Source organism: Marmota monax, unplaced genomic scaffold (genome assembly GCF_021218885.2).
Source record: "Marmota monax isolate L192 unplaced genomic scaffold, Marmota_monax_Labrador192_F-V1.1 WCK01_AAM20220418_F8-fsc00020, whole genome shotgun sequence".
NCBI classification, from domain to species: domain Eukaryota; kingdom Metazoa; phylum Chordata; class Mammalia; order Rodentia; family Sciuridae; genus Marmota; species Marmota monax.
Genome location: NW_026692912.1, coordinates 18,790,001 through 18,810,000, shown reverse-complemented (window position 1 = coordinate 18,810,000; position 20,000 = coordinate 18,790,001). Strand labels below are relative to the sequence as shown.

Genomic DNA, 20,000 nt, shown 5'->3' with positions numbered 1-20,000 from the left:
CATAACTGGAAGGGAATTTCCAAGGTTTTCTGAAAGATTTAGGTACAGAGAACACTGCAAGCAATCCCTTCAAAATGATTGGGGGGGCGGGGGGGAAGAAAAGAAAAAGCCTACCACGTCCTTCTAGACTAAAGTAGCTTAGTAATAGTAGTTTGTGCAGGTTCTGTAATATGCCAAGGAGCAGGGTTTTTTAAAGCATATTATACTACTAACCATAACTATGTTTAAACTTCACCTATGTGAAAGGCTGATAATATGCTATTGCTAGCCAGTGATCCAGGACGGTCACAGTCAGAGAGAAATGGTGCTGAACCTACTAAACTTCATTACGGTTCAGCGAACGGTACAGCTCCAGGGGATGTTCACATGGCCGACCTTAAGAAAAGTTCAGCCTTTGATCAAGGTTTAGTGTTCCTGGAGTAGCAATGGTACAGAAAAGGGTTTCCATTTTCTGTGCCATAAGGTGCCGTGTTGATCTTCTTAAAGCCCCAGAGTTTTCTTCCAAGGCTGGATTATGCTCAGCAATTAAGGTAATGAACTAGCTGAGGTAACAAAGCATAATGATCTCTTTTGTCCTTTGAATTCTTATGAACTCCACTCATTCACAATAGTCTGGCATGCAAAGCTTTTTCAAACCCTGTACTGCTTAAAACTATGTAAAAATGATTACTTCCATTATGCCTTCATGGTTTGACATTTTTAATTTAAACACCTGTAATATTTAAGCATACTTTTCAGAACCAAAATACCCACTCAAAGAATGCTAGCTTTCTTTCTGGCAATATTTTGACATTCTATATGGTATACTTTAATGCCTGAAAAGATAATGTGATGAATCTATTACAAATATATCAAAATATATATACCTAGGTCTTTTTCTTGTTTTTTTTTTCTTTTGTTTTTAACACTAAGATTTTTTAAAAGGGTGGCATTCTGTTAAATAAAATAGTCACATGGATAGTGCTTGTTACCACTATTAACACACTTTAAGTTCAGTATGACCTAAAATATGAAGGCAAAAAAATCTAAATTACAATTTTAAAAAATTCTTTAGAAATATCTCTATATTGTACTTAATATATTTTTTTCCAAACTGAAAGCCTCTTTTAGGAAAAAGATCTTTTTATTGTAGAAACTATATTTTCAAAATTTACTGTCTCTAACTTTCATTTCATAAATTTAAATAAAAATCTGGGGACTATTTTTTACATTTTCTCAAATCTTTGCATGTTATAAACCTTCACCACTGCAGATTTTGCTGCTCTCTGATCTTTCATCTTAACACATTTCCAGCCCCAAATTTCACTTCAATCTCACCTCATCTCTCCATACTACATTAACCCCTGGCAATTGCCTTCCAAATGACCCCATTAAGCTGTAATTGCCTCAGCAGGCCTGCACTTTCGCTTGTAATTCTGTACCTCTCATCTCCCAGACGTTCTCTCAGCATCATTTCATGTTCTGGCTCCCTTCACTGAGCTCAGCTTATGACCTCGCTGCACCATGGCCGAAATGACTACTAAAAGCATAACAGAGACGGAATTCCATTACTTATTTTTAAAAGTTCTCTGGTGCCCTAATGTAATATTCTTTCGGGACTGTTGTCAAGGATACCAAGCACCGGCCATTAAAACCTTTTGTTTTCCAAGGCATTCCGTCTTTTATTAATAAATAAAGATAAAGATAATGTGCATCCAGCCTGTGGAAAGTCAGGGTATGTTTCAATTTTCTCTCTCTATTCCAACCTTTTTCTGTCCATAATGTTTTAGGAAATACAGATAATAGAAAAAAAGCTTTTTTAAAATTCTTCATGTATCCCATATGATAACAGACCAAAAATAATATAGGTAAGAATTAATTAACGTATGTATCCACAGCCTTGAAACCACTCTTTTTAAAATCTTATGTAAACCACATACTCACATTTAAGTAATCAAATGGAAACATTTATATTAGTTTAGAAACAAAATTTGCAATCACTCTGTTATAAGGTCAGTCTCTTATGGGTAAATGAAATTCCCATTGCACAGTCTCAGAACAGAACTAAATAATAAGGAAAACATTATTAAATTCCCCAACTAGGTCTGTGGATATTTTAAGGAGGCCTATATTCACAGGGGGAAAAAAGGAGGAAAATATCTTAATATTTTAGGATTGGAAACCCAAATAAGTCAATCAAACACTGTAAAAAATGAAAAGGTCAGATTTCTTTATCATGAAAGCCAAGGACAGGCTTGATAAAACTCAGTATGAAGCTAGAATTAATATACAAATGAAAGGGCTGGATTTTATGCACAAGAAAAACTCCCTTCCCCCAGTAAACTGGAAATAAAGATTTATCATTTGAAACAAATTCTAAATGCAAAACTACCAATTTCTCACATAAGTAAAACAAAGAAACAAAACATCAGCCATAAAAGACCTTTGCAAAAACAATACAATCAAAAAGGTCCAGCAGGAGACAAAGCCCACAAAATTAGGCATGGATAAAGCACGCAAGCAAGCCTTTAAATGGCAGTTTGTATGCAAAAGAACTTGAGCAACTAATCCCCATAATCTTGAGTCAATATTGACCTGTTTTACCCTAAACTTAACAACTCTGGCCTAAAAACTGCCTGTGCATTTCTCTTTAGTTCTCTCCTACGAATGAACCCCATTAAGCTAATACACTGGGCTAAGTGCCTCCAGAAAAAAAAAAAAAATTTTTTTTAACAGAAGCTGCTATTTTCTGGACTAGACCACATTAAATGCAAAATGAAAACATCGAATGTGTAGATTTCTCCTTACTAGAAGGCTGAGAAAGACTGAATGGAAAGGGGTGAATTCTTTTATGCATGTAATAGTTCAGAAAACTGATATGATGTCAACATGAATGTGTTTTACAATAAAATTGGGTGTCAGAGCCAAAATGGATTCACTGTCTCTGCAGGCCAGAGCACAGCCACTGTTGCCTAGAATTGAGTAAAGTTGTCAACTGAACTGATGTTTAGCTTCGGTAAGATGGCCTGAAAGAGAGGAGCTAGCACAAGAAAAACTCACTAAAGCAACTTTTTGCTTTAAGAAATGGCCTATATTTCTAATCCCATCCTAAGGAGGTCAGCTACTTCATCATTTGAAGGCAGAAGATAAATTGACACTTCATCAAACATAAAGATATAAATGAAAATCTTGAAAATTAGTGAGTTGAGATACAATATAAGAAAATACATGCTTTTTGCATTATGATTGTCTCATAAAAATCATCTCATATATCGGAACAGGTACTGTATTTTACTCAAATTTTTCATCCAGATTATTGTTAACAATGCAATAAGAACTTCATGAAAAGCAAAAAACTCTGCATTTAAACTCTTTCTACTGGTTCCTGTATAAAGTGTTCCACAATAAACCAATTCTGCAGTTTACTGCAACATGCTACCAAAACTAACATCCAGAACAGTTAAGAGATCAACTTCATCTCCCTTGATTCTTTAACTAGGACAATCAATTCTGTCTACAATAAAGTAAGCACTGCCCACTCATCAGCATTCCAAACAAAAGCCTTGTTCAGGTACAATATGCACTTCACACTCAAGACCAAAACAAGTCATTCAACTGTAGAGCCAGACTCCAGAGATTTCTCTCTTTTCCTGTCTTCCCTGTCACTGAACAAACTGAGGTAAGACAACACTCCAGGGATGAAAGAGCCAAGAGGAAGAAAAGTAGAGTGGTTATAAATGTCCTGTTGCAACAGTTATGTACATAAAAATCTAGCCATGCATTTCTCTAGTGCCTACCACACCACAAATCCAGGGCGAAAAACAGCACCTAGGGGGTGCTAGATTAGCACAGACAGAAGAATCATCTACTATACTTCTACTCCCACAAAACCAAATCTGATTACAAAAATACTGCCACAGAATATAAGTTTACAACAACAAGAATAATTTAACTAGCTGTACTCACCTAATTATTCAAATAGCTTAGGATCTAAGGCTTTGGATTAGGATTTATACAGAACTTTGTAACAAATTCAAGCTCTACTACTCAATGACTTAGTGACCTGGAACAATTTATTAAACCCTTTTGGATGTTAGTGCCTTCATATGAAAAACAGAAGTAATCAAACAAACCATAGTTGAAACATATAGAGGGCTAGCATAGTCCCTTCTACCTAGTGAGCCCTACTACGTAGGGTATATCATAACTTAAATATTTCTAAATCATATAGTTATATAAAATAGAATCACTGGGCTAGTTTGGTCAACTGGAATAAAAAGACTAAGACTTTTGGAGATAATAACTTAACAAAAACAACCTGAACAACTTGAAATCAAACAAACATAATTCTACAAAGGAGATATACTCTGGGTTCAAATCCTTACCTCTAACTTTCTTTACAATGTCCTTTTCATGTAATACTTCTACTTCTTTGTCCTTTACCCACACATACATATAACCTCCCAAAAGGCCATAAAGCATATTTTAACTAATATTTTTAAGTAAAGAATTTCTTGATATAGAAAGATACAAAATGCTAGTGTTACAAAATTATAACAACATCAAGAGTTAGGAAAGAAAAAATGACAAACTCTTTAAAAGAAAGGGAGAAAAAGTAACTGAGGTTTAGTTATCACTAAGGAATGGAATGTGTATTAGGAGTCACTAATAAAACTCTAGAAGCAATTGTAAGTAATAATATAAACAGTCAAGCTAAAAAGCAAACATATGGAGGATACCATTATTTGTATTTGACCAGAAGAACTATATTAAATTAATAAATTTTAAGTGGCATCCAAAGCAAAATGAACACATTTCTGATGTAAAAACAAAAAAGAAAAGAACAAAGAAAGACTCCATCTTAGAAAGATTATTTTTATTCCAAAGCTGTTTCCATCTACAGAAAAATCTTCTCTAACAACCAACAATAAAAAAAAAAAAAAAAGAAAAATCTTCTGGAAGACAGTTTAAACATCAACATAATACTAGGCAAGACACAGTTATTTATCTTTAATATTTTCTTTACTAAATAAGATAGAAAGTCAAAAGATAGGCCTCTAAACACAAACAGCATAAAAACAACCCCTTTGCTGATACCAGTACTTACAGAGGCATCTGAATGGCCCACGGCCAAAGTGTTCCCCAGAGCACAGAAATGAGCACCACAAGATCGACCAATAAAAGACTACTGTATGTCTCTTAAAACTTTTGTTTACACTAAGAATTTCTCCAGCAAAATATTTGAAAATGGATTGAAAACATAGTAGGCATCAAGAGATCATTAGCTTGATTCCATAAATAGAAAGATCACTGAAGACAGTCTTGGAATGTCTAAGAATCATATGCTAATTTTATCCCTTTCTTTTATTCTTTTTTTCATCTTTCATTTCTTATTATCCACACAATGTATACATTTGGATGTTATATAATTATCCAAAACAAAACATATGCAAAATATCTTTCCTAACTCTTCTATCAAAGTCAGCAAAACTGACATTCTCTCTGGTTTCTAAGCTCTTAACCTCCCCATAAATCTCTGGCTTTTGTCTCTCCTTGGGCCTAAATTAAATCTTGGTAACTTTTACTGTGAAGAAATTACATCAGTTCATCCAGCACAACTGGCGTTTACAGCCTAACTATTTGGTAACCAGTGCTTACCTCTATCCTCTATCCTTCCATTTATCCTTCAATTTCTAGAATCTTGTTTTCCAAGAATTATTTTTCATTTCATCCTTTGGCAAAAGCAGATGAAGAATAATATCAATAAAATTTGTAGCTGTTAAGCACCTAGTACAACTCAAGAACACCTAGCATATTTTCTCATTAACACATAGAATGTTGCTGAAGTTGTGAAGGATGAAGACTGGAAATATTTATATCCTAAGTTTATTTCTTTATCCTTCTTCTTTTATTTGACTCTAATTGAATTGTCATAAAAAGGACATCAATTTACTCAATCTAAGGAGACCCTCATTGTTATACAAAATTACATATAAGAGGATGTGAAGGGAAAGGGAAAAAAAATCAAGGGAGAGAAATGAATTACAGTAGATGGGATAGAGAGAGAAGATGGGAGGGGAGTGGAGGGGAGGGGAATAATAGAGGATAGGAAAGATAGCAGAATACAACAGTCACTAGTATGGCAATATGTAAAAATGTGGATGTGTAACCGATGTGATTCTGCAATCTGTTTACGGGGTAAAAATGGGAGTTCATAACCCACTTGAATCAAATGTATGAAATATAATATGTCAAGAGCTTTGTAATGTTTTGAACAACCAATAAAAAAAATTTACTCAATCTACAGACTTTGAAAAGTGACAGATAATCTGAATCTGAGTACTATCCTCTTAATTCACCATGTTGCCTCTAGATTCCTCAAACGCACAACAATGCTAAGTTTCAACAAATCTACACCTTGAAATTACTGTTAATAGTAGTAACACATCTATTGAGCATCTTCTGTTAAAGGAACTTGGCAATATGTTTTCACACATGATTCCATTGAATCTTCACAGCTACTCTAAAGAAGAAAGAGAGAGTGTGTGTGTGTGTGTGTGTGTATACACATATACATACATACAGATATATGTATATAAATTATCTCTATTTTAGAAATTTAAAAAGTGAGACTCAGAGAGGTTATTAAGCTACTACCTCATAGTAACCTAGCAGGGAAGTAGCCTAACTAGGGCCCAAATTCAGGTTCATATGACTCCAAAACTCATTCTGAGCAATCACTCTCTCATGAGTGTTAATAAGCTCTACTGTTAAAATCCCTGTCTTAAATTCTATTACTTCCATGGAACCTATATTATCTACCACCCACACCCCCAATCCCGCAAAATTTTCTTTTCATCCTATATAAAATTCTACTTTGTTCTTTTCATTATATAAACTCTTCCTAGATGAGTATCATATCATACAGTCTAGTCTAGACTAGACTAACCACTATTTTTGGCCTTTGTTCTCTCCAAATGTAATCGTGTACAAAGAGCTAGTGTTATCTATGTGTATTTTTGTCACTTGACATTAGGAGAAACCAATTTAATCTCCCAAAGAACAAAGAAGAGCAAGTTGCAACATTTGCAATCAACTGACCTTATATTCATATAGATAGAACTCAGTTATATTCTAATAATGTGATTTGGCAGGTCATTTTATATATTCCTGCAAAGTACATCCTCCTATAATTTCCCATTTACAACCTAAATTTCTTGTCTACCAAAACATGTCTAGAATTACTGCTGATATCAAGGAGTAACTATGAGTGGGAAGCAGTGCATAGTTTAGTGTGGCTATTGCTCACATGGCTTGTAAAGGTTTAGTTAAAAATGTAAGGACAAGAACCCATTGTCCAAGATGGTCTTAGAAAAGAAAGGACTAGGGTTGTAGCTCAGTAGTAGAGTGCTCAACCTAGCACATGTGAGGCACTGGGTTCGATCCTCAGCACCACATAGAAATAAATAAATAAAATAAAGGTATTGTGTCCATCTACAACTTTAAAAAAAACTAAAAATAATTTTTAAAAAAATGAAAAGAAAGAGGAGGAGAAAAAAAGAAAAGGATGGCAGTCTGTTTTTCTCACAGTACCAGGTACGTGGAATTGGCTCTGCTATTAGAATGTTTACATCTACCATTTCAACAGGGCAGTGCTGAGCTAGAATACAACCTCTGGTTATCATCTTTGGGAGAAACTTAACAAAACAAAGACAATGAAGATTCTTGAAATCTTAAACTATTTGGTAAAATAATTTGCCCAACAGTTCAAAATAGCTCTTTATTAGCCTTAGTCCATACCATTTAGATCCCTTTGAAAGTGTATTTTCATTTTAACATTTTTAACATAGGGTCACACAGTCCAACATGCATAAAAGTGCAACTACTCTTTCCTATTCCTGACCCCAAACACCTTCTTTTCCAGAGGCAAACAGGTACCACTTTAATTGTATATCCTCCTGGAGAAATTTTATTTCCTTTCTGTGTGTGTGTGTGGACGCATGTGTGTGTTTCTGTCATCTTTCTTGTTTCAGATATATAAACATGTATTTTCACATATGTAAACATGTTATTTTCACATATGTAATACATACAACAACACAAAATTCTGTATCGTCACTCTCTGACTTAACATACCTTAGAAACTGGATCTTTATAAGTGCCTTCAGAGCTTCCTCCTTCTCTTTCACAGGCTGTACAGTATTACACAGAAGAGGACTGATAGCATTTATTTAACTAGCCCCCTACAAATGATTGTTTAGATTGTTTCCAAGCTTATATTCTTCCAACCAATGTTACAAGCATCTCTGAACACGTCTAACACTTCTCACATGCAAATCTGTATGAAGGCTTAATTTCAAAAATTGCAATCAACAAATTACATATTTGAAATTTTGATAGATATTGTGAAACTTTCCTCAAAGAAAGGTTTTCTAATTTGCATTCCTAGAGCAATTTACTAATAGTCTCTACACTATTTCATCATATTGTTAAATCTTTGCCAATTTGATAGACTAATAAAAATTATAGCAGTAAGGTTCTTACTTTTTGTTTTGACTCTTGAAAGAAAGTACAGCATAATAGTTAAGAGAGTGGGTGGGCCCTGGCCAGGCACAGTGGCACACACCTATAATCTCAGTGGCTCTAGAGGCAGAGGGAGGAGTCCAAAACCAGCCTCAGCAATTTAGCGAAGCACTAAGCAACTCAGTGAGATCCTGTCTCTAAATAAAATACAAAATAGGGCTGGGGATGTGGCTCCAGAGTTCAATCCCCAGTACCAAAAAAAAAAAAAAAAAAAAATGTGGGCTCTGGGGCCATCTCTATCTCTGCCATTCACCTGGGGCTATGCATTCCCAGGGAGAGAGATCACTAACATTTCAGTCTCCATTTGCTCAGTCAAATGGGGATAACAATGCTCCAATTTCAAACATTCTTTCTTTCTTTCTTTTTTTTTTTTTTTTTTAAGTGCTGGGGATTGAACCCAGGGCCTTGTGCATGCAAGGGAAGCACTCTACCAACTGAGCCAAATCCCCAGCCCTCAAACATAATGTGCAAATTAAATGAGTTAATACAAATGAAGTGTCTAGAATTATGCCTTACACATAGCAAACATTCAACAAAAGGTAGCTGTAATTTTTTATCTTAAATAAGGCTACTTTTTCTCTATGAGTTACTTGTATTGCCTCTTCGGCTATCTTTCCATATCTTTTGTCCATGTTTTTTTTAATATTTATTTATTTTTTAGTTTTCGGTGGACACAACATCTTTATTTTATTTGTATGTGGTGCTAAGGATGGAACCCAGTGCCTTCCTTGCGCATGTCAGGCGAGCGCGCTACCACTTGAGCCACATCCCAAGCCCTTTTGTCCATGTTTTATTGGCTTAGAATCCAGATTATATAGAACTATTATAAATCATTAAGAAAAACAACAAACCTAATAGACAAAACATGTAAATATTTCACAATAAAAGTAAGAACAATTGATCCATCATAAGTCTTAGGCACTATCACACCAACATAACATCTTAAATGTGTTGAAAAGTTACCTTTTAACAGGTTTTGCTTCCCCTGTTCCCTCTACATTTCTCAGTCTCAGCTCCTATTTTTCTTTTTCTCATAGAAACCTTCCTAGACTACTCTTTCTGAAGTCTTCCCTACCCTAGTCAAAACTTCATAACATTTATCATTTATTCTATTTATCAACTTATTTATTCGTCTGTCCCTCTGCACTTAATTGAATGGTCTTTAAAGGGGCAGATTTGTCAGCTAGGTTCACTGCTATTCCCAGCACCTAGAAGAATTTCAGGCTCAAAGAAAATAAGTAGTATTTATCCAACTGATGATAGTGTTAAAAGTCGAACTGAAATTGAAACCCTCATCCTGTGCAGACATAAATATAAAATGGTACAGCCACTGTGGACAAGTCTGACAGTTCCTCAAAAGTTAACCATAGAGTTAGCACATGACTCCAATTCCATTTGGAGGTATACATACTGTACCACAGAAAACTGAAAACATATCCACACAAAAACTTATAACCAAATATTCAGAGCCACATTATCCAAAATATAAAAATAGAAATAACCCAAATATCCATCAACTGATAAATGGATAAATAAACACAATACTATTCAATGGAAAATTACCCTGTAATTTAGAAAAATGAAGTGCTGATGCATGATACAATAGTGAAGAACCTTAAAAATAGTATGTTAAATAAAAGAAGTCAACATAAAAAGACCACATACTATATGATTCCATTGATATGAATATCAAGAACAGGCACATCTACAGAGATAGAAAGTAAATGAGTGATTCCCTAGGGATAGGGGTTGAGAGGGGGACAGAGAGGAAATGGGAAGTGACTGCAAATGGGTAGGGAGTTTCTTCAGAGGTTGATGAAAATGTTGTAAAATGGATTGTTACAACAGTTGTGGAATTCTATGAATATGCTGAGAACACTGGATTATCCACTCTAAAGGGGTGATTTGTATAGTATGTAAATTATATCTTAATAAAACTGTTATTTTAAAAGTTAAACTGCAAAAAATATAAACTGAATCCTGATGCTTGACACCCAAGCAATAGAAATCTCAGTATTTCTTTATTGGAACTGACACATGGAAATGGGAAGAAAAGAACAGGGGGAGAAAGGGGAAAAGAAAACACCTTTTTTTTAAAAAAAAAAAAAGGTTTTTTTTTAGTTGTAGATGGACACAATATCTGTGTTTTATTTACTTTTGTATGTGGTGCTGAGGATTGAACCCAGTGCCTCACGCACATGAGGCGAGCGCTCAGCCACTGAGCCACAGCCACAGCCCCTAAAAATACCTTTTTTATGTTAACTGCTAAAACCATCCTATTGCCTAAAAAAGATTACCAGTTCAGAGGTGATCTATTTCATTTTTCTTTTAGTCTCCAAAAACAGGCTGATCTAGAATGGAAAAGATTTGCCTTATATTCTTTTGACCAAAGTTTTTCCTACAAACCTTATATCTAGCAAACGTGGAACCAGATCTCATGTACCCTTACTATAAGCATAACACTGCTTCTTGAGATAATACTAAAAAGCAAGTTTTCATTTGTGTGTTAGATACTGATGAGTGCAGGAACAGGCAGGATCGCATTCTAATTTTCCAGTAATCTGAATTATTGGAAATTCATATATATTTTATAGTGTGGCTCAAAGTCTAATTCTGTCACCATCATTCATCTTCATCATCACTTTCCTTTAAGCTATCATTTTATAAAATAATTTAATACTTTTACAGACATCCTGTAATCAAAGTAAGAGTTTTTAGAGCATTAATCTGAGTTTAGGAAGGGTTGATTTGTGTCTTGTGCCCTCAACCCAAAATATTTTAAAGTGCTCTCTACAAGTTGCCTCTGAGAGAAATCATGTTACAAAAAGTTCCTAGAAAGTAATTACAATGCAAATAGGAAAGGTACAGATAAACCTCAGTTCGAATCCAACTATGTAATCTTAGGCAACTTAGTTAACTTCGCTAATTCTTAAATTTTCTAACCTATAAAATTAGGATAGTACAAATTTATCATGGTCTTACAATGATTCAACAAGATAATGTAATGATTTTATTACTAGTAGTACATCCCTGGCATACTGCAGTAATTCAGTACAAATTTCTTCTTTTTGTTCTTTTCCTAATCATACTTACCACCCAAGCAAGGAGAAACCTCAAAAGAAATTTTCCATAAACCAAGTCGCATAGTAGAACATCAAAGAATTAATAATGTACAATGGTTAAGATTACACAGATCCTAGAAATAAGTATATAATAGTATGTATATTTTTCAAATCTCACCAAATGTCCTCACAAAACTGATAGAACAATCAGGAAAGAATAAACCCACAGATGACATTTTCTACAAAAGAAGGTGACAAAGAATTTCCCCAACCCTAGTATATAGACAAGTGTATTCCAAACTATACAGTAGAACCAAAACCCACTATCCACAGCCACATACAGTGGTAATAACGAAGTACAAAAAGGACCTTACAGTCCTGGAACCCAGAACTCACAACAAGAATCACAGCCAACTGGGAGAGGTGGCTTTTGCTATAATCTCAGTAGTTTGGGAACCTGAGGCAGGAAGATCACAAGTCCAAAGTGGCCTCAGCAGCTTAGCGAGACCCTGTCTCAAAATAAAAAAGGGCTAGGGATGTGGCTCAGTGGTTAAGCAACCCTGGGTTCAATCCCTGGTACACACACACATACATACATACACACATGCACAGACAAAAAAAAAAAAATCACAACAAAAGGAAAAGGGACCAACATCTCAAGGGATTCTAGGCAAGTGAGTTTGAGACTAGACAAAGTCTGGAAGAAAACCATTTACCTCCCAATTATGGGAGAAAACAACTTTAAATATTGAAAACTAAGTGACAGAACTGTCTATCACTATGACCTCAGAACACAGTGGTGTGGAAATTCTCAGTGAGACATAATCTAAGGCCCTCTCCAAAAAACTGCAAAGAAAGATTTAACTGTATTCAATAGTCTATTGTTATTTTGAAACCCTTTGAGATATAATATGGGATAAAGCAAAAAAACATGTTGATTTGGTTAGAAATCAAAATTTTAGCATATGGGATGAAAGCATAAAATCTAAGAAGTTAGGTAAAACTCTACAGTCTTACATTTGAATTATAATTAATACTCACTTTTCCCTCTATTTTCCAAAAGGCAAAAATCTTAGTAGCAGTAATCTTAAGACCCATACTATAAGCTTTATATCATTTCTCAAGAAAAAAAAAAAGAACCATAGATCTTCAAAGAAATAGTAGGCTTCAGATCTGGTACAGGAAATGCACAAGGTGAACCAGGCATATTTTGTTGTGCCAGAAATAAGAAGCTATAAAAGCTAATAATCAAGTCTTGTCAAAAGGACACAGGAGCCAGCTTGAAGGGGTTCCCACTGGACAAATATAGGATAATTTCAGCATCAAAAAGTATAATCCTGACATCTGACTAAAACACCCTGTACATACAAAAAGCCAAGAATTCATAATAATTACTAAAAAAGAGAAAAGAAAACAAATCAAAATTATATACCACTGGAAGATACTAAGGCACTTCCTCATTAGTCTGGAAATTGGCAATTACTGGGAAAGAATTAAGCATTTTAAACTGTCATTCCAGTACAAACTGTGTTTCAGGATAACCAAATAGCCCTAGCAGATGAAATAAAACTCTTTCAAAAAGTTCTGTCTAATAAATGCACAAAGAATGTACTTGAAAATTACCATTTTCAAACTCCAAGAAATTCAGTAACTCAAGAACTGGTCATCCATGGATAAAACCCTTAGATGAGGAGGAGAAACTTTACAATAATGTGATCAGGCTGAAACTATCCAAATCCAGTTATCAATCTCAGCATTACAAAAAGACAACCAAACATTATGGATGATTTGATATGATACAAATATAATCATGCCTTTAGAACCTTCAGTCAAGAATAAATTCATGGAATAGGACATAAATAAAATAATACCATCAGAAAATAGCAAAATCTAGAATATGGGGCACTCTATAATTCTAATTTCTTCAAAAGTCAATGGTGTGTGGAAAAGGAGGTATGGAGCAAGGTGGGAGGTGAACTGTTGTTTTTCAAGATGCTTAGGAGTCTTAACAACCAAAGATAATGAGTAGATATGCTTGTTCTGATTCAAACAATTCAAGTGTAAAAATCTATATTTAGGTGATCAGGGAATCTGAATAGATGCTATTATATGATATTTTTAAAGTCTTGCTAATTGAAGAGCTCCCGTTAATTTGGTGAAATGTGGTGGTGAAACTGGTTTATTAAAGAAAGAAAAAAATTAAATGCAAACTTAAGTATCATGAAATGACAATAGTGTCAAGAATTAATTTTTAAATATTTTAGCAGAAAAAAAGTATAAAGAGGTAAAAAGCAAGTATAGTGTGTGTGTGTGTGTGTGTGTGTGTCTGTGTGTGTGTGTTTTTGGTAGGGTGGGGTGGTTACCAGGGATTGAACACAGAGTCCTCAACCACTGAGCCATACCCCCAGCCCTTTTTTATTTTTTCTTTTGAGACAGGGTCTCACTAAGTTGCTGCCTCGATAAATTGCTGAGACTGGCTTTGAACTTGAGATCATCCTGCCTCAGCCTCCCAAGCCTGGAATTACAGGCAAGAGCCACCACGCCTAGGGCAATTCCATCAACTCAGGAGGCTGATAGGAGGATTGAAAATTTGAGGCCAGCCTAGCAACATAATGACTCTATCTCAAAATAAAAAATAAGAGGACAGGGATGTAGCTCAGTGGTAAAACTCCTCTGTGTTCAATCCCCAGTACCACCACCTAAATATATACAGAGAGTAAGAGATAGTAGTTAAAGTTGCTTATAAAGGAGGTCACTGTAACTGTTTGAATTCACTTTATGTTTGGAAATTAATTTTTATAATAAAAAGTAAACCATACCAACCAATGAACAAAAAAAAAAAAAAAACAAAGACTATGATCTCCAAAATCAGACTCCTAGGATTTGAAACTTACACCATTACCACTTATGACCTATGTGACTTTGAACAAGTTAATTAACTTCTTTAAGCAGGATACACTTTCTATAAAATGGGAAAACAATACCTCCATTTACTAAATTTGAATGAGAAGACACATTATAAAGCAGACAGAATGTGTGGGAGCACAGTAAATGTCATTACTGTTAATATTATTAGTAGTAGTAGAGGATAGGAAGGGCAGCAGATTACAACAGACACTAATATGGCAGTATGTAAAAAAGTGGATGTGGAATCAATGTGAATCTGCAATATGTATACGGGGTAAAAATGGGAGTTCATAATCTGTTGAATCAAATGTATGAAATATTATATGTCAAGAGCTTTGTAATGTTTTGAACAACTAATAATAAAAAAAAGAATCAAAAAAATATTATTATTATTACTGTAAAGGAGGTAGTTGCAAAGACTTCCGTATAGTTCTTTATATAAAAGGTAATTTTTTTATCAAAACCCTTATTTGAGATCCTCCTGCACAAATAAAAAAGACAAATAAGTATTTTTCCTATCATTCAGATTTTTTAAAATTAATAAGCACAAACATGACTATCACCAATTTTTAAACACGTGTTTAAAATTTTGTGGTATTCTTCAATTAAATTTAAATAAAATGAATGTCACTTATCTATATTTTAGCTAGAATTCTTAGTTGATTTTAAATTTAAATTTTCTTTAAAATGATACATAAAAGAAATTAATCTTTTTTCAACTAAAAACTACAAATATTGTCCTAGTTTCCAAACAAAATCAATTGAATACTCATTCCAGGTTTTACATAACACAAAATATCCTTTTGTAAATAAAGAATTACACTGAAGTCTACAGAGCTGAGGCAACTGATAAATTTTTCCTTTCACTTTTAATCAGGCTTCCTGTTGTAAGAGCTCAGCAGACAGTGACGCGAGACACTGCCTCCCAACTTCGGTTCACCTTTGCAGTTCCACAAGGGACACCATGTCAAGATTGTTCAGCTTTTTTGATGAGTGCTGCGTGGGTAACTAATGTGTAAATGCAGATACGTATAGAAAGCAGTTTTGACAGTGATGTATTGCAACTGGTTCCAGATGTCGGTAAGGGATGCTTGGCCAGGCATCTGGGGCTCCACTGCCACAGAGCAGCACCAGGACCAAACAAGTCTTCAAAAGACTATGGCACTTTAACTTAGAGATAGAGTTCTCTCAAAACAATTGCTTGGCTTCTCTTCTCTCAAGAAAGCACTAAAATATTTGTGCTTTATCTGTGTTGTTGTTGTTTTTGTTGTTGTTGTTTTGTTTTTTTTAACTTAGGAAAGGGGTATGGAACTGTTGTTTTCCAAAGGAAAACTTCAAAGCAAAATGCTGGGATATTAAAAATTCAGTACATATTCATCTCCTATAATGAGATTTTTTTAACTAAACTGCACTAAAACTTGAACATATACAAAAGTTTAAGCAGTCCCTGACTAGTGCAAATGTTGGGATTATTCATCTAACAGAATTCCTAAAAAATAATATTATCCATGACATATATATCATAATAATTTTAAGTCAAATCATCAAACTTATTTTTTCCCTTTTGCTATATATAAACTAGACAGATGTTTATTAAAAAGTATACTGCCAGTTTCACCAACTTTAGGAACTATTGATAAATTTTGTAATGATGTTATTTCCAGAATAAAAACCTGAAGAAGAAGGACGAACATGTAAGTAAATAAAACTTCTGGTCCACTTGCTAATGAAATACAAAATATCTATATAAAAATTCCAAAATAAAAATATATTTATTACAATCATGCAATGAATAGCCTTTACCTTTAAAAACTGATAAAGTTGCACTTTCCACATGAAAAATGTTGTAGCACGGCTCCAACATAAGCATTTCGCCTAATGGGAATTTTTTCAAACAACCTGTCTGTCTCCCTCTTCTTTCAATACCAAACTCCCAGCTCCAATCAAAAAAACTCTCAGGAGATCACCTACAGCTACACTCTCACCATGTGGTTTTGATATAAGACATTTTCTCATTGATCAAGGGAACTGCAGAAAGCATGCATTCTGTTTATCCTCAAACAAAAAAGGTGACTTACGTTACTGATTTTCAGTATCAAATCAAAGGCTTGCAAATACTTTTAATAGAAATAAAGGTAAACAAATCTGTCAGAATGATGTTTAGAACTCTGTGTTCCTTTTGATTTCCTAATAAATAGAAATTCCAAATATATTACACAACTCTTAATCTGTGAGAGAACCTTGTACTCAATAAGTTCCTATTATGAATAAATTGTGTAACTATGGCCTGAAGTTACTGTTTGGTCTTGTTTGACTTGATACACTAATTGAGGATCAAGAGTAGTTTTAAAAACTGACCAATCTTATTTTTCCAGTGGATCATCAAATTTATTTCTAACCTTGTACTTAAAGGCTCAACCAGTAAAATTTTATGACTGGTTTGGAATACATCAAAGATTGGTACCAAGCAGCAGAAGAGCTGTGAAGTAGTCACTGTCATCTCTTCTTCTGCAGGGCTTTCTGAATGACAAATCTTCATTGTTTAGTTCTATCCTAAATGATTGTTTTGGTTCCTTACAAATTATGTTTAGCAAATGAAAATATAGCTTATATAGCATTCCTACATAAAACATGAATTGATATATGGTAATTCTATGCAGGCAATACAATTTCATATATGTCTCAGATCTAGCAGGTCAAAACAAAATCAGTGCCAGTGAAATTATGATGGGAGTCTATGTAACTGATGACTTCTATGTATATCTTATCTGTTTACTAATAACTCCAAAAGAAATCCTAAACAGTAAACTAGTACTTCTAAAAAAAACAAAAACCAAACTATTATATTCAGCCAAAGTCCAAACTTCGAAACTACTGTCATCTGTCTAGCGCAAAGTAGACTAATTTGAATTTAGAATAAGGATATAGGAAACTAGATATTTAGTTTCTGGGGTTTGTTGTTGTTGTTGTTGTTGCTATTGTTTGTGTAATGGTTTTGGTACTGGGGATTGAGCCCAAGGAAACTCTACCACTGAACTACATTGCCAGCCCTTTTAAAAATTTATCTTAATACAGGGTCTCACTAAGTTATACATCCTGGCCTCCATTTTCAATCCTACCGTCTCAGCCTTTAAAGTACCTGGGATTACACATATATACTATCATCCCCTGCTTAGTTTCTGATTCTTGAAAAACAAGTCCTTAATTCTAGAACAGGACTCTGTGTCAAACATCCTTACTATTCATGGCAATATAAATTAGTAAAATTTTAGAAAGCAACATGGCAAGATTAAATAAAGCTGGTTACACACATACTCTATGACCCAGAAATTCTATTTCTAGTTACACATCTTGGAGAAATTTTTGCATGCAGACAAGAATATATGTATGTATTCATAACAGGAAAATTTCTGAATTTAAACACCCTCAATGCTGAAATTTACCCAATGAAATACTACAGAGAAATTAAAACAAATGAAATTATGGGCTGGGGTTGTAGATCAGTGGTTGAGCACACACCTAGCACAGGCGAGGGCCCTGGGTTCGATCTTCAGCACCACATAAAAATAAATAAATAAAATAAAGGTATTATATCCAACTACAACTAAAATAAATATTGAAAAAAATATGAAATGGATTGCATTCTGCCATCAAGTATAACAAATTAGAATAAACAATTTAATAAAAAATGAAATCAATGCACCGGTAACAAATTGAATACGCCTAGAAAAAACTGGTGAGTGAAAAGATCAGATTGCAAAAACATTATAAAAACAATGTGTACATGCTTGTTTCCACTTGCTTTTTTTTTTTTTTTTTTTTTTTTTTTTTTGTAAAAGGGATTGAACTCAGGGTGCTCCACCACTGAGCCACAAGCCCAGCCCTTTTTTTTTTTTTAATTTTGAAACAGGGTCTTGGTAAGTTGCTTATGGCCTCAATAAGTTGCTGAGGCTAGCCTGGAACTTGCAATCCTCCTGACTCAGTCTCTCAAGTTGCTAGTATAACTGGCATGTGCCACCATGCCCAAATATACGTGTTTTTAAGTTCATACTAAAAAGACTAAGTATACTTTATCTGTAAACACCCATATATGGAGTAAAAGTTTTATAAAAAATTCAGATGAGCAGAATATGCCCAACTATGAAATTAGCACTGATTTTGTATAGGGATGAAAGTTGAGAGTTCAGAGGGTTGGGGGGAATATACAGCCATATATAACTGAGTGTTTTTTAAAATAAACATCTAAAGTAAATACAGCAAAATATGAAAACTTGTTAAATTTAACACAAAGCAATATGGATGGTCATGTGTTTGAAATATTTTATAACCAAAGATTAGATTGCAAAAATTCCATAAACCCTATGACAGTTTACAGTATATAAATGAATGTATTTGAATGAGGTACAGTATATAAATGAATGTATTTGAATGAGGTAAATGCATTCATTTATATACTGTATAATTTTATTAGGTTAAAAATTACACCCATAATTGAAGGACAGAATAATATATTCTTCCCCCTAAGGTCTTCACACAGTAAGTTGAACTGACTACTTAGTGCTGATATTACTATTATTATGTTTCTGTAGCATTCATGAAATTTATTTTCAAAGAAAAAATATATCTCTAATCACCAGTGACCCTACATTAATTGCTGAATATTACAGAAAAGCTTGAGTCACCAAGCACTTTAAATAAACTATTTGCACTTCAAGTAAGGAAGCTATTTTCTCCCAAATAATCTTATGTACAAAAGAACTGAGCCATGAAAAACTTTAAAGTGGGTAAAATTAATTTCCAGAAAGAATTTGGCAATACTGTATTAAATAAAAGAATTAGGCTAAAATTTCTATGCACAATATTCAGTTCTAGCAGTTTACTTCTAGAATTAAATATTCTGTCCTAACTTCTGGAAATAGTTAAATATTAATGTTATTGCTTTTCTCATTCAAAGATATTATGCTAGAATTTAACTGGTTGAAAACTGCCACCCACAGTTAACATTTAGAAAGTGTCTCCCAATACAAAATTAAGAAAATGTCTAGGATATGCTAAGAAAGTCCCCCAATTAAATTCCTAAACTAAGGGAAGCTACTACATTAAGCTTAGTGATATTACAAACCATAGATAATAAATGCCAAATTGAAAATTAAAAAGAAAAATAGACACTGGCTAGCAGTACAGACTAACAGAAGTACATGGCAATGCTTACTGGTAAACTAACACTTCTTCCTAAATAACTAGTTTTCAAAGTGTAATCCAGGGGCCCCTCGGAGGTATCTCCGGTGTCTGAAAGGTCAAAACAGTTTTCACAGAATTATTAAGATGTGGTGTTGCCCTTTTTACTCTCATTCACTCATGAATACAAAACAAAGTTTACAGGAGGCTACATTAAGTATGGTATCACAGAAGAACGAATGCAGAAGCAGATAGGAGAATCCAGCTACTGAAGCCAGACATTAAAGAGAT

The 20,000-nt window shown here is 34.0% G+C and overlaps 1 protein-coding gene across 4 annotated transcripts in view; it reads right to left on the bottom strand.

Annotated features, from left to right (window-relative positions):
• The window catches only part of Pbx3 (PBX homeobox 3), a 206,277-nt gene that overhangs the window by 116,179 nt on the left and 70,098 nt on the right, over nucleotides 1-20,000 (bottom strand). Inside the window, exon 1 of one of the 4 annotated variants that reach the window (XM_058581765.1) lies at nucleotides 1,422-4,551. The exons of the other annotated variants lie outside the window; for them this stretch is intronic. Coding sequence (XP_058437748.1) covers nucleotides 1,422-1,428 — 7 coding nt within the window. The 5' untranslated portion in view covers nucleotides 1,429-4,551. Of the gene's footprint in view, nucleotides 1-1,421; nucleotides 4,552-20,000 lie in introns of those variants that run through there. 4 annotated transcript variants of the gene reach the window in all.